Source organism: Benincasa hispida, chromosome 11, assembly GCF_009727055.1.
Source record: "Benincasa hispida cultivar B227 chromosome 11, ASM972705v1, whole genome shotgun sequence".
Classification (NCBI taxonomy): Eukaryota; Viridiplantae; Streptophyta; class Magnoliopsida; order Cucurbitales; family Cucurbitaceae; genus Benincasa; species Benincasa hispida.
The window spans coordinates 49,317,060-49,329,925 of NC_052359.1; the positions used below are offsets into that span (position 1 = coordinate 49,317,060).

Below are 12,866 nucleotides of genomic sequence, written 5' to 3' on the forward strand. Positions count from 1 at the left end.
ATGACTATCACTGATAGACTTTCATTATTGACATTCAATTTTGAAAGATTAATACTCAAAATTATTAGTGGTATTATTGAGAAACTTTTATCATGATTATCAATAATAGACTTTTATCACTAATAGACTTCTACCACTAATATCTACCTAAATTCAATATCACTAATACATGAATATGACCGATATCTTTCTAAGTTCTATCACTAATATCACTAATAATTGTTATTATCAATACATAAATATTATGGTACACAAATATTTCAATTTGTGCTTCATTGGGCCATCTACGTTACTTTTTCAAGTTTATTTCTGATAGACATCATACTCTTAAAAGTCCTATAAAAAGAAAAAAAAAAAAAAAACTATTGGCCTATATGATATCCGTTCACATTTCTCAATTTTGAGAAATAAACTGTTTAATAACTATTCTCGTTTCTTATTTCAAACTTTTAATAAATGTTTCTGGTGCAAATTTGTGGACTAGAAAAAGTAGTTTCTTTTAAATCCGTTTTCATTTGCTATTTATATTTAATATTTCGTTATAATAATAATCAAATTTGATGATTGACTAGGTGATGTTAAATCATTTATGAATTGAGTACTTTCAAATCTTGGGTACAAAACTCAACCTTATAATTCTTATGAAAAGGACAGACAAAAATCGGATAAAGCAAAGAAAATTTAAAAGAAAAAAAGAAAGAGAAGAAAGAGAAGAAGCAAACACTAGAGAAAGAAAAGAAAATTGGAAGAAGCATAAAGTAGACAAAGAAAATGAAATAAAAAAAAATAAAAGAGAAAGGAAAAAAGCAAAAACAAATAAAATAAAAAGGAAGAAGAAAGTGTAAAGAGAATGATGAATGGAAATTATAAAGAGAAAATGAAAGAAAATGATGAGATTTAAATGTAAGGGGAATTTGGATTAAACAGGAAGGACCATATAGAAAGCGAAATGTGTATGAAGCTTAAAGAATATGCATGTGATGCAGTAACTCACATGCAATAATGCAACATTACATTACGCTCAAAAATCTATTCGTATTTGTTCATTCAACTTTTTAACTGTGGTGCATATTGTGTGCAATAATTTGATCTTTTACTTTTTTTTTTTTTTTTTTGTGACACATATACCAACGTAACTATATATTATTTTCAAATCCAACCCAATTGTTTGGATGGTAATTTTTTTCAACTCAAATAATCTTTATTAAAAAATGAACTAGATCCAATCCAACTATGAAATATTTGGGTTGGGTTGGAGTTAATCGAGTCATTTATTTACAATTTTGTTTTAATAAGAAGCACAACATAAATATGTAAAAATCTTATTTAATTAATTCCAGATATTGAATTAAGATTAACAACTTAATTTCAATTTATATAGTGAAATTTTTCTTTTTAAAGTGTAAAGAAACTACTTTTAAGAGTTACTGAAGAATAAATTATTAAAAAAATATAAATTATTAAAAAAATATTGAAATTAAATAAAATTAAAATCAATATATGTATAAATAATTGTATTATATGTAATAAAATATATATATATTTTAAAGTTAATGATAAATTCAGGTTGGTTTGAGTTATATTAGATGAACCCATGAATCAATCCAATCCATAAAATTTTCATTTATTTAAACCCAATGAGTTGATAACCCAACCCAAACCGCACGGGTTGGATTGGGTTGATCGGTTTTTTCGGATCATCGAATTTTTTGAAGACTCTTACATGAAATTGTCTTTACACATCCATTTGGAAAATATTGATTTGGTTTGATTTTCATTTCCTTGCTGCATTTTGCTACTTCCAAGTTCCTTTCTTTTTAATACCTTTAAGAATTGTCCAGGGATGAAATTGTCTTTAAGAATGGCTTAGAAATGTGCAAACAATAAGGAAAGGCCTCTGGTGACCTGAGGAAGATGTAAAACTCTTCAATTACATTACTAGATTTGGTGTTGGATGTTGGAGTTCAGTCCCTAAACTTGCTGGTATTTTCATTTTCTTCCCTTTCATTTTTGCCCCACCTTTTTTCTTCAACATTATAACTAATTTCCTCTGTAATTGCAATCCACCTAACAATTTATATAGATGAGGAACCATAGATGATTTAATTATGATATATATGTTTTTTTCACAATGCTCAAATTGAACAACAAGCATACGGAATATGTATTTATCCTTGCAAAAACTCACATTTTCATTTCACCCTAGAATTTTAGAAACAAAAAAGAGTTTACCGGAGACACGCCACCAAAAACCAGTTCACACATGGTATTCACGTTCACTTCAGCAATTAGCAGTCTCGTCACAACCTGCGTGGTTCATTTTTGTAACTGACTTACCATAGAAAAAAAATAATAAGGAACAAAAGGTGCCAATCCGAAAAACTGCATTCGATAATTGGACGACAACCACTCAGGAAAAATTTGAAAACCGCACAAACGAAATTTGAAAGAAACCTTAACGAGTCAAAGTAGGTCTAATATTTGCATTGAACGCTTGTTAAGTATACTAAATAGATACATACATAACAAAAATAAGAAATTTTGAGAGCAGAACATATAAATGCATCACTCATTGACTTTAAACTTTCTTCTTATACAAAAATGATATATACTTATAAAAATGTATATATTAAACTACATTTAATGTAATAATTAGACCTACAACATTATTCAAGATAGAAAGAAATGATATAACTGCACAACCACATTCTGGCTGCATTCTATTGCAAATTTGAACTCCAATGTAATAATAAAAATTTGATAAATATAACAAAAGTAAATAAATAAATGTACAAGGTATTGCTATTACCTTACCATGTAGGCCCAACAAAATGTGCACGTAATAGCTGAGGCTAGAAATCCGGATTATTGAGTTACTGCAGGAATGGCGAGGATCCCAGCACCAATATGTAGACAACAACATGTCTTTTTACAATTTCAAAAAATGCTCGATAGAAATGTACAGGATAGGACTAATGAAATTTAATTTAAATTTAAATGCTCGATAGACAACAACATATCTTTTCATTTAGCTTTATGTCAAAATACGATTATCAATTCTAATGAAATATGAAGAGACATAAACAAGACGGAAAATGGAAAGAACATTAAAGGATGAGATGCTTATAGTAGTCCCAGCCACAAGGAAAATCGCGCTGGATAAACTTCCTGCCGCGTCAGAAACCAAAGATAAACATAATTGAAGAATTAGTTTTCAACATCCAATGGAAAGTGAGAGAATAGTAGTTCGAAAGAGAGAGATCGTTACCTGAAGATCGGAGAATTTGCCGGAGCGAAAATGTACAGACGGTTGTACGAGTTCAATCACCTCCGAAAGCGGACAATCGCCTACGCGTACGACTGCACCGCTTGTAAGCTCCAACGAGTTGGTGACCTGAAGACCGATTTGGGCTCCTACGAGTTTGCGAAATTGAGTGAATTACGGCTGAAGAAATTTGTGGATGCGAAGAAAAAAGGAATTGGTGGGGCAAGGGGATTTATGGCTGAAGGGAGAAAAAAGGGAGACATAGGCTTTCATGTTAAGAAATAGTTGAGGGCAATTTAGTAATTACGACGAAATCAATTGTAGGATTTTAGTAAAATGACATATAATAGTTAAATACAATGATAATAACATATATTATTTTTCATAGATTTTTTAACCCCTTTAATAAACGATAATATATTTTTTTAAAAAGGTTTTTAACGTATTTAATAAATGTATTATATTTTTTTTAAAAAAAATTGTAACCTTTGATAAAATAGATATGTTTCAAATGTTAATCAATTACATTTGATAAATGATAACAACATACATTTCAAAGGATTTTAATTCCTTTGATTAATATAATATTTTTTTCGAAGGTTTTCAATAAGCTTCCCTAAAAGTAGATATTTTCAAAGACTTTTCAAACTCTTTCGATAAAGGATAATATATTTTTCAATAAATATAATATCTTTTTCAAAGATTTCAGTAATCTTCAATAAAGAGTAGATATTTTTCAAAAATACTATCGTTCGATAAACATAATATCTTTTTCAAAGGTTTACAATAACCTTGGATAAAAAGTAGATATTTTTCAAAGATTTTTTAAAAACCTTTGATGAAAGATAATATATTTTTCAAAGAATTTTAATATCTTTCGATAAATATAATATTTTTTTCAAAATTTTTCAATAACTTTCGATAAAGACTATAATTTTCAAAGGGTTTTTGAGTTCTTTGATAAACATAATATTTTTTTCAAAGGTTTCAATAACCTTCAATAAACATAGATAATTTTCAAAAGGTTTTTTTAATGTCCTCCAAAGGTTTTCAATAACCTTCGATAAACCGTAAATATTTTTTAAAGGCTTTTAAATCCCTCCAATTAATATAACATTTTCCAAAGATTTTTTATAACCTTCGTTAAAAGAGGGTCGAAATAGGTTTTTTTTTTTTTTTTTTTTTTTTTTTTTTTTTTTTTTTTTTTTTTGTAGTGAACCTCTTTAATTATCTAACAGACAGAGTAAATTAGCATTTCTAAACTTGGCCCTTGTGTTTTCCCAAGACAGAGTTTATATAAAATGGATCAAAACATAGCCAATGTAGCCACTATTTTCAATCTTTTATGAGTTTTTCTAGAATAAAATTTTCATAAAGATCATTTGGGAAACAAGTTTTGTTTTGGTTTGATATTTGTGCACTAGCCACTCTTTTTTTGGTTGCTCGAGCATGTGGTAGTCATCTTTTGCTCTAATATTTTTTTTCCTACTGATGGTGAACAAAAACTTCACTTGTAGAATTATTTGGGAAGTGAAAGGTGTTCATATGGATCAGATAGCTCAAGATATAAGACTTGATCTTCAATTGATAGATCTAAACTCCTCTTTTTTATGTCTAAATCTAACTCTTTCTATCAAGATTAAAGTTTCCAAATGAACGTTTATCTTCTTTGGCATTTTCCTCATGGTTCAATTGTTCATATAATTATGGATGACTTTAGGATTTATGGTTAATATCCTTATAATGGAACATTTATTTCTTTATATCTTCTGAAGAGTCTAATCTAAAGCTTGTTCTATATCTCCCTACCTTTATGTGCAAAGAACATCATACTATTTTGAATGTGAGGCCTAATGCAAATGTTGCTACCTTTTATTAGGTATCCTATGAGTAATTTAGAATTCTTTAGAAAATTTGTTTTCACAAGATCAAATGTTGTTCCCTTTTGTTTGGTATTTTGTGGGTAGCTTTAGTATGTGAGAAATGAGAAATGAAAATTTATTTGAATTTGTTTAGTATGAATGTTGGTTTCCTCAGTCATATTGGTATGATTAAGTATTTGTCCGATGAGCTATTTGAATTTTAGCCAAGTAATTGAATTGCTTAGATCAATTCTCTAGCTCTTAATTGTTGCCATGTTTGAATTCAACAACTAAGGTTTTGAGGTATGGTGGATCAACTTTTCTCTGTTTGTTGAATTTTTCATTGGATATGAAGTGTTGGTGCGGTTTCCTCCTTTCAAGATCTCCAAACCTCTATGTTTAAATGAAATGCTTTATTTTTATAGTATCATTTTAATTTAAACTCTTAGCACTGCAAAGATTTTAGTTCGTATGCTCGAGGAAGGACCATTATGTACTGGTGGTCTCTTCGTTTAAAGAGTCTTGGTGGTTTGATTTATACTTTTTTGTTGGATATTTTTCATATTTTTGTGATTTGCTTTGCTAAGAGAGTTTCATGGAGTAAAAAGAATTGCTTTTTAATAATATGTTTTGGTTTTGATTGATATTGAAAATGTTTCATTTTCAATTCAAGCATGTATCTTGTTGTATTACCTAAGTTGATTTTGACCGTCTTGAGACAAGCAAGAACTAGTTTCAAGTATTTGTCATTTTATTTTTTATAGAGAATGAATCAATTGGAACTTGAAATTGTAGTTAATGCACTTAATGTAGGTTATTTTCCATTCATGACTTTTTTTTTTTATCCAATTTAATCTTTATAATCTCTAGACTTCATTTTTTTAGATGTTAAAAGCTTTGTTGATGGATGAATCACGTTCCATAAGAAGAAGTTATATGCGGAGTTGAGCAAACGACTTATTCAAACCCATGAAAAAACACATTGAGAATCTGGTAATAATTCATCAGATCCTTGACTCCTCCATAGCTACATTTTCCACAAGTGCACGATGGATGATATGAGGCTAATTCACGGTATAGAGTTTTCAATCGAATGAGTAAGTAGTCATTGACTGTTGATCTTGCACAATATTCGATAAATCTTGTCGTAATTTGAAAGATGCGAGGACAATTCTTCCTTTGGTATCATTCTTGAAGCTCTTTCTAGATGACTTGAGCGTTGTCAAAGTAAAGAACACTTACATAAATTTCGTTAGAGATTGAGTTGAAGATCTAGGCTATAACTACGTGATTGTACATGATCCAAGAATGAATATTAGGATAATTCGAATCAGGCTTAGAAATTGTTCCATAAAAAAATCCAATCTTGTTCTTGACAGTAAGGGCTATGACCATGGATCGACTCCAGGAGACGTAATTGATTTCGGTAAAGAGATATGAAACCAAAACAAGACTTGTATTGTCGGTATGGTAAAGATAAAATGGATCCATGTAGTTGCTCACAAGAGATTATGATGAAGAAGATGAAGCAGTGACGAACGAAGAGGTAGGGTTGACTGGATCTTTGTTTGCCTTTGATGAAGAAAAAGAATCGAGCTCGGAAAAATCAGAGGCCCAAATTTTGCTCTAATACCATATTAGTTTAGTGAAAGTAAATAAACTTGGAACTGAATTATTTTAAAAAAACATCCCTAAACTTTACACTTTATGTCAAAAATATCCCTGAAGTTTCAAAAGTTTAAAAAATATCTTTAAACTTTCAAAAGGAATTAAAAAAATATATATCATTGCTTTTAGTTTTGGATAGAAACAATTCAAGTTTTGTTTAAAAAATACCCCTGAACTTTCAAAACGTTTGAAAAATACCCTTAACTTAATAAAAGTTCAAAAATACCTCCACCTTTAGTATTCGAACAAAAATCGTCGTGACAAAAGTGACTTTAAAGATAGAAAAAAATTTAAAAAATGCTCCTATGATCAATTTGTTTGAAATTTTCTTAAATTTGAAAAGAATTAATTTTAAAATAAATTATAAGATACCCTCATTTCTTTCATATAGGTACTCTCATATTTCTTTTAATTTTTCAATTTTTAACTTACACGAATTTTCTAAACCAAAATTTAAGTCAAAACATAAAATACCACAAAATTTCACAAAATTCCAAAATCAAAATCAAAATTCCAAAATCAAAATCTTCTCTTAAACATACAAAAACGATAAAAAGTCAAATAAAAAAGTATTTGACTATTTGGAAGTGCAAATTGGAATGAGTATCTCTTCGTGCGCGTGTATTAAATGGAGAGCATTGTAGCGCCATAGGGCAGGACTACAACGCTCTCCTAGCAAAAGTGGCAGAGGGCACAAGTGTTGTAGCACTTGCGTAATGTCGTGCCTCCCCTTGCTCAATTTCACTGTTTTGTGTCGCGTTACTTGCTAATTGCTCCATTTAAGTCCGAGTTACATTCGGAACGTCCCGATGGCTTCTTTTGCTCGATAACCTATCTAAGAACTAAAATAAATATTAAATTCCTAAGAACCAACATCATTTAAGCTAATACTTTTTTTATTTGACTATTTATCGTTTTGGTATGTTTCAATAGGAGATTTTGATTTTGGAATTTTGTGGTATCTTATGTTTTAACTTAAAATGTTGGTTTTTATTTTGGTTGTTAAGAAATTTGGTGTAAGCTAAGAATTGGAAAATTAAGAGAAATATGAGTGTGCCTATATGAAAAGAAATGAATATATTTATATAAATTACTTTAAAATTGGTTCTTTTCGAACTTAAGAAAACTTCAAACAAGTTCATCAGTAGGAGCATTTTTTAATCATTTTTATTTTTAAAGTCATTTTTTTTTTGTCACGAAGAATTAACAATTTTTGTTCAAATACTGACGATGGAGGTATTTTTTAATTTTTATTAAGTTAAGAGTATTTTTGAAACGTTTTGAAAGTTCAAAGGTATTTTTGAAATAAAACTTTAACAGTTTTCATCCGAAACTAATGGCAATGGTATTTTTTTAACTCTTTTTAAAAGTTTAAGGGTAATTTTGAAACTTTTAAAATTACAGGACATTTTTCACACAAAATGTAAAGTTCATGAATATTTTTTTTATAATTTAACCTTATTACTATATAAATAGGTCAAAAGAATACAAAAGGAAAGTAGGAGTGTTCGTAGATTGGATTGGATTGGGTTGAAGGACTTTTTAAACCCAACCCAATTGTTCGGGTTGTAAATTTTTTCAACTCAAATAACCCTCATTAAAAAATGAACTCAACCAACCCAACCATGAAATATTTGGGTTGAGTTGGTTCGGTTTATTCAGGTCATTTATTTAATTTTTTTATAAAAGGAAGTAAAATGTTAATAGGTAAAAATTCGATTTAACTATTTTCATATATGAATTAAGATTAACAACTTAATTTCAATTTATACAAATGTATAATTTTTTTCAAAGTGCAAAAAAAACAACAATTTTTAAGAGTTGTTGAAGAATAAATTATATAAGAAACTGATAAAATTAAAAAAAAAACTAAAATAAATATATGTATATCTAATTGTACATAAGAAAAAAAGCAAATTACATTCTAAAGTTGATAATAAGTTTGGGTTGGTTCGGGTTGGTTTTGGTTATTTTAGGTGACTCATGAACCAACCTAACCCATGAAATTTTCATTTATTTGAACCAAACTCAACCCAAAAGAATTCATAATCCAATCCAAACCGAACGGTTGGATTGGGTTGATCGATTTTTTCGGGTCATCAGATTTTTTGAACACTTTGTAGAAAGTACAATTTAATACAGACGAAAATACAAATCTACCCTCAATGGAAAAATACAAAAATATCCCAAACAGAAACAAGTTGTGGTTTTACGCAATAGAAGCATTCAATGGATTCATTTATTAGGATAATGTGTGTGGTTTGAAAACGAGACAAATTTGGTGTTAGTTGAGCTTAATTTCATAGTTATAACGCCAACTAAAACTCACTACCCAGCATCTGTTTCCAGAAAAAATTGATGCGTTTGATTAAGTTGTTGATGGTGTTAATTAAAAATATCAATCCAAAATTAAATGAAAAAAATGACTCTCGATTATGATAGCTCGTGACCATGTGACACGTAATAAAAATAAAAATAAACCAAAATAAAGACATAAGTGAAATGTCTATAATTAATGAGTTTAATTTAATGACGTGGTGGGTTTTGCAAGTTGAAGTGACCAAATACAAGAACTTCTTCCTTCTTTTTTTTCTTCGTTTTTGTTTTGCACTAATCGCTGTTCATGGCGCCCGATGTCCTTGTGTGTTTGAAATAAGTATTTAATTGAAAAAATGGGTCATTTTAAAAGAAATATAAATATTTGATAATGAGCTTTTTAATCTATTTTAATAGGTTTTTATCAAAAGTGTTTGAATATAAATAATTTTTTTAAAAAACATTTTTCTCAAATCAGTTCCAAAGGGGGATAATTAAAAGGATATTATTCTTTTAGAAACTATTTAAGAAAATATTTAGAACAATATCCTTTTAATTTTCCCCCTTAGGTCGAATTTTCAACCCTCGATCTTCCCCTTTCGCTTTACATTTGCACGTCGAACTTTGAACTCTTAACTTTGTCCTAATATTATTATTGAGTCTGTTTAATTATCATTCTGGAGATCTTCCTTATAATTAGTTGATGTGGAGAGAACGAAAGACCTTCTTCGTTCCGGAGACCTTTCTCATAACATTCATAATTATTTGATGTGTTAAAAATAATTTTGTATTGGGAGAGAACGAAAGAGAGAAGAGTAAGAGAGAGAACGAGATTATGGGAGCGAGATTTTGAAAGAGAGCGAGATTTTAATAGGGAAAAATAACATTTGAGTTTTAATTAAGTTTCGCTGTTTTTATCACTTTTAAAATTAAATTTAAAATTTCACTTCTAATAATTTTTAATTAATTAATAGAAATCAATATCAATTATTGAAAATAAGTATTTAATAAAAAATTAAGATTAAAAGGGTAAAATCTTGAAATCCAGGGATTAAATAAAACAAAACTCAAATCTCAAATCTCAAAGGTAAAATTATAACATTTTGAAATTTAGAGATTAAATTGAAACAAAAATCAAAACTTAAAACCAAATAGTAGCATTTAAAACTTAAGAACCAAATAGAAACTAGAGTCAAAACTTAGGATAAAAAAACATATTATTCCCTATTTAATATTAAGGGGAAGAATGAGTAGAAATGATTTGAAAGTTAATTGTTATAGTTTATCAAATACTTTTTTATCTATAATCTTCTTTTAGTAACAATTTAATCTTAAAAAACATTTCTAACAAATTATTTTTTATAAATATATTTAATCCATGAATTTTAACATGAAAACAATTAGGTAAAAGAAAAATATTTAGCTACATTCCAAATATTACATATCTTTGTGCATTCTATCAAATTGTCCAATTATAATTTATCAAAATTGGTCTCTTTTTTTTATTTTTTAATTATTTTTATTTTGAAGTGTGGTAAGAAGAGAACATAAAATGGTGATGCGAGATCTACCTTGGTAAATTTGACAATAATTCAATGAGAAGTAAACAAAATCCTTGAAAGTGGCGCATTGGGGCTTATAAAGAGAGGGCTTGTTTGTGTTTCGGCTATCATTGTTTTTTAATCTCATTTTTTACCAGTCAGAAAGTATTAAAATGATAAGAGTCAGGAAAAATATATATATAAAAAAAAAAACGGATAGAAGAGTAATATGTGGGGGAAAAGACGAGAGATGTTAGAGAATATGTGCACAGTTAGAAGAAGAGGAAACTAAGAGGAAATAGATTATTAAATTCATAATGATATTGGGAATTCGCAATGAGAAGAGTCATTGGAATCACATACACACAATAGTAGTAGAAAGCAGAAGTAGAGAAAAAGAAGATGAAGGTGGGCATCGGAAATAATGAAGAAAGTAGCCATGCCCTTTATTCACTCTGCTATTAATTATGGTGTGGGAATTAAAGCTACCTAAAGCTACCACTAGTAATATAATGAGTAATATTTTGTAGTAGTAGGCGTAGGCGGTGGATGATTATGATCCTCAGTTCACCCTGCAACCAAAATTGGGCGATGAAATTTAAATTAGAAAAGCAGTAGAAGTAATGATATTAATAAAAATAATATGGATAGGGAGGAAAGGGATAATAGATATACTTGGTGCAGTCGGTGTTGGGGCTGATCTTGTAAGGAATGCTCACGCCGCACTTGCTGGGAAGGCCAGCGGCGGCGCCAACGTCGATGCCTCGGATGCTATTGGCAGCATTCTTCAAGCAATAGCAAGCGGCGCGGCGATCGGCAGGGGTGGAGGCTTGGCTCTTGAGATTCCTAACCCCGTTGCAACATGCTGGTGGGGGTATTCCTGTTGGGGCTTTCAAATATCCGATGCAAGGCCCCACTGCCCCAGCCACTGCCCCGCACGAAATAGCAGCTTCACTCACCACCATACACATCATCACAACCCCCACAATCATCATAACCTTCATGCTCCTCTCCATCTCCATTTCTTTCGTCAATTTTCTTTTCTTCTCAAACTCACTCACTCACTCAATTCCTTTTCTATTTGCTTTTCTTGCTCTCTCTCTCTCAACTGCCTGTGGATGAAACGCCCCTGGTTCGGGTGTTTATATAGCCACCCCCATTCATCACACTGCATATATCCCATCCCATGCATTTATGACGCAACCCGGACTAGGGGTTGGTGGTAGTTGAGTCAGTCTTCACTCCACTCCACACTGGACCCATCCTCTTCCCCTTCCCTTCCCATTATAATTACTTTTCCATTTTCCATCATTTACCCTTCATCTTTCCCTCCCTTCCCCCCATGTTTTTTTTTTTTTATTTTCTATTTTTAATTAAGAGTATTTTATGCTCATTTCATTTGTAGTCAATTTTTACTTAAACCATCAACAATTAAATTAGCAACACTATTGGAGAATGTCGGTTAATTTAGTAGATAGATAGAAAGCTACAAGATTGGTAACATTGGGAAAACATTACAGTATTTCTATTCTACTGTAGCTGGTCCTGAGACGTCCAATAAATGCATATGAATACAGACGGCCTACCTAGCACGAATTCCAAGATTGTGAAGACATGCCCTACCACTCTCACCCAACCACGTGTCACTTGTTTCCTGATGCCCAATTAATGGCTTTTTTTTCTTAATAGAAAAAAGGTTCGTTCAAAATTTGGCATCTCAACAATAGTTGGACGATGGAGTTTTGTTTCTTTTCTCAAGCTTCATTGGGACCTGGGAGCCATTGTAAAGGCAGATAACTTTCCACAGAACAACAGGTTTCTACAAAAATGGTAAATACAATTAATATGCTGCGGAATTGGATCAACAGATCCATGCCCAACTCTTTAACCAGATTCAATAACGCAACTACGAAATAACTCAACTTTTTCCTCATACAATAAAGATTTTTCAATATTGCCCTGCTTAATACCAAATACTCTCTTTTGTCATCCATCTAAATGTAGTAAAGTGTAAGATTTGATTCTCAATTCCATATTTGAAAAAAAAAAAAAAAAAAAACCTTTGAATTAAATATAAACAATTGGAACAATAATTTTCAAATAGAAGTTGTGAAATAAACTTGAATTATTTTGAATTTATAAACTTGATGTAAGATTAGTAAATTTAATTTAGTAATTGAGATATTTGAAGATTCAAATCTCAAATTATTTCAG

The 12,866-nt window shown here is 29.9% G+C and overlaps 1 protein-coding gene and 1 long non-coding RNA gene across 2 annotated transcripts; both read right to left on the bottom strand.

Annotated features, from left to right (window-relative positions):
• Positions 1-1,901: 1,901 nt before the first annotated feature.
• On the bottom strand, positions 1,902-3,497 carry LOC120091670. Its single transcript, XR_005485771.1, has 3 exons — positions 3,269-3,497; positions 2,810-3,168; positions 1,902-2,307 (listed from the first exon to the last, which is right to left on the bottom strand). It is a non-coding gene; the product is annotated as an uncharacterized LOC120091670 (long non-coding RNA).
• Positions 3,498-10,941: 7,444 nt separating this feature from the next.
• On the bottom strand, positions 10,942-11,781 carry LOC120089704 (non-specific lipid-transfer protein 1-like). The gene is made up of 2 exons (XM_039047068.1): positions 11,328-11,781; positions 10,942-11,224 (listed from the first exon to the last, which is right to left on the bottom strand). The coding sequence occupies exons 1-2, from the start codon at positions 11,672-11,674 to the stop codon at positions 11,215-11,217; spliced, it is 357 nt and encodes a 118-aa protein (XP_038902996.1). The 5' UTR covers positions 11,675-11,781; the 3' UTR covers positions 10,942-11,214.
• Positions 11,782-12,866: the final 1,085 nt, after the last annotated feature.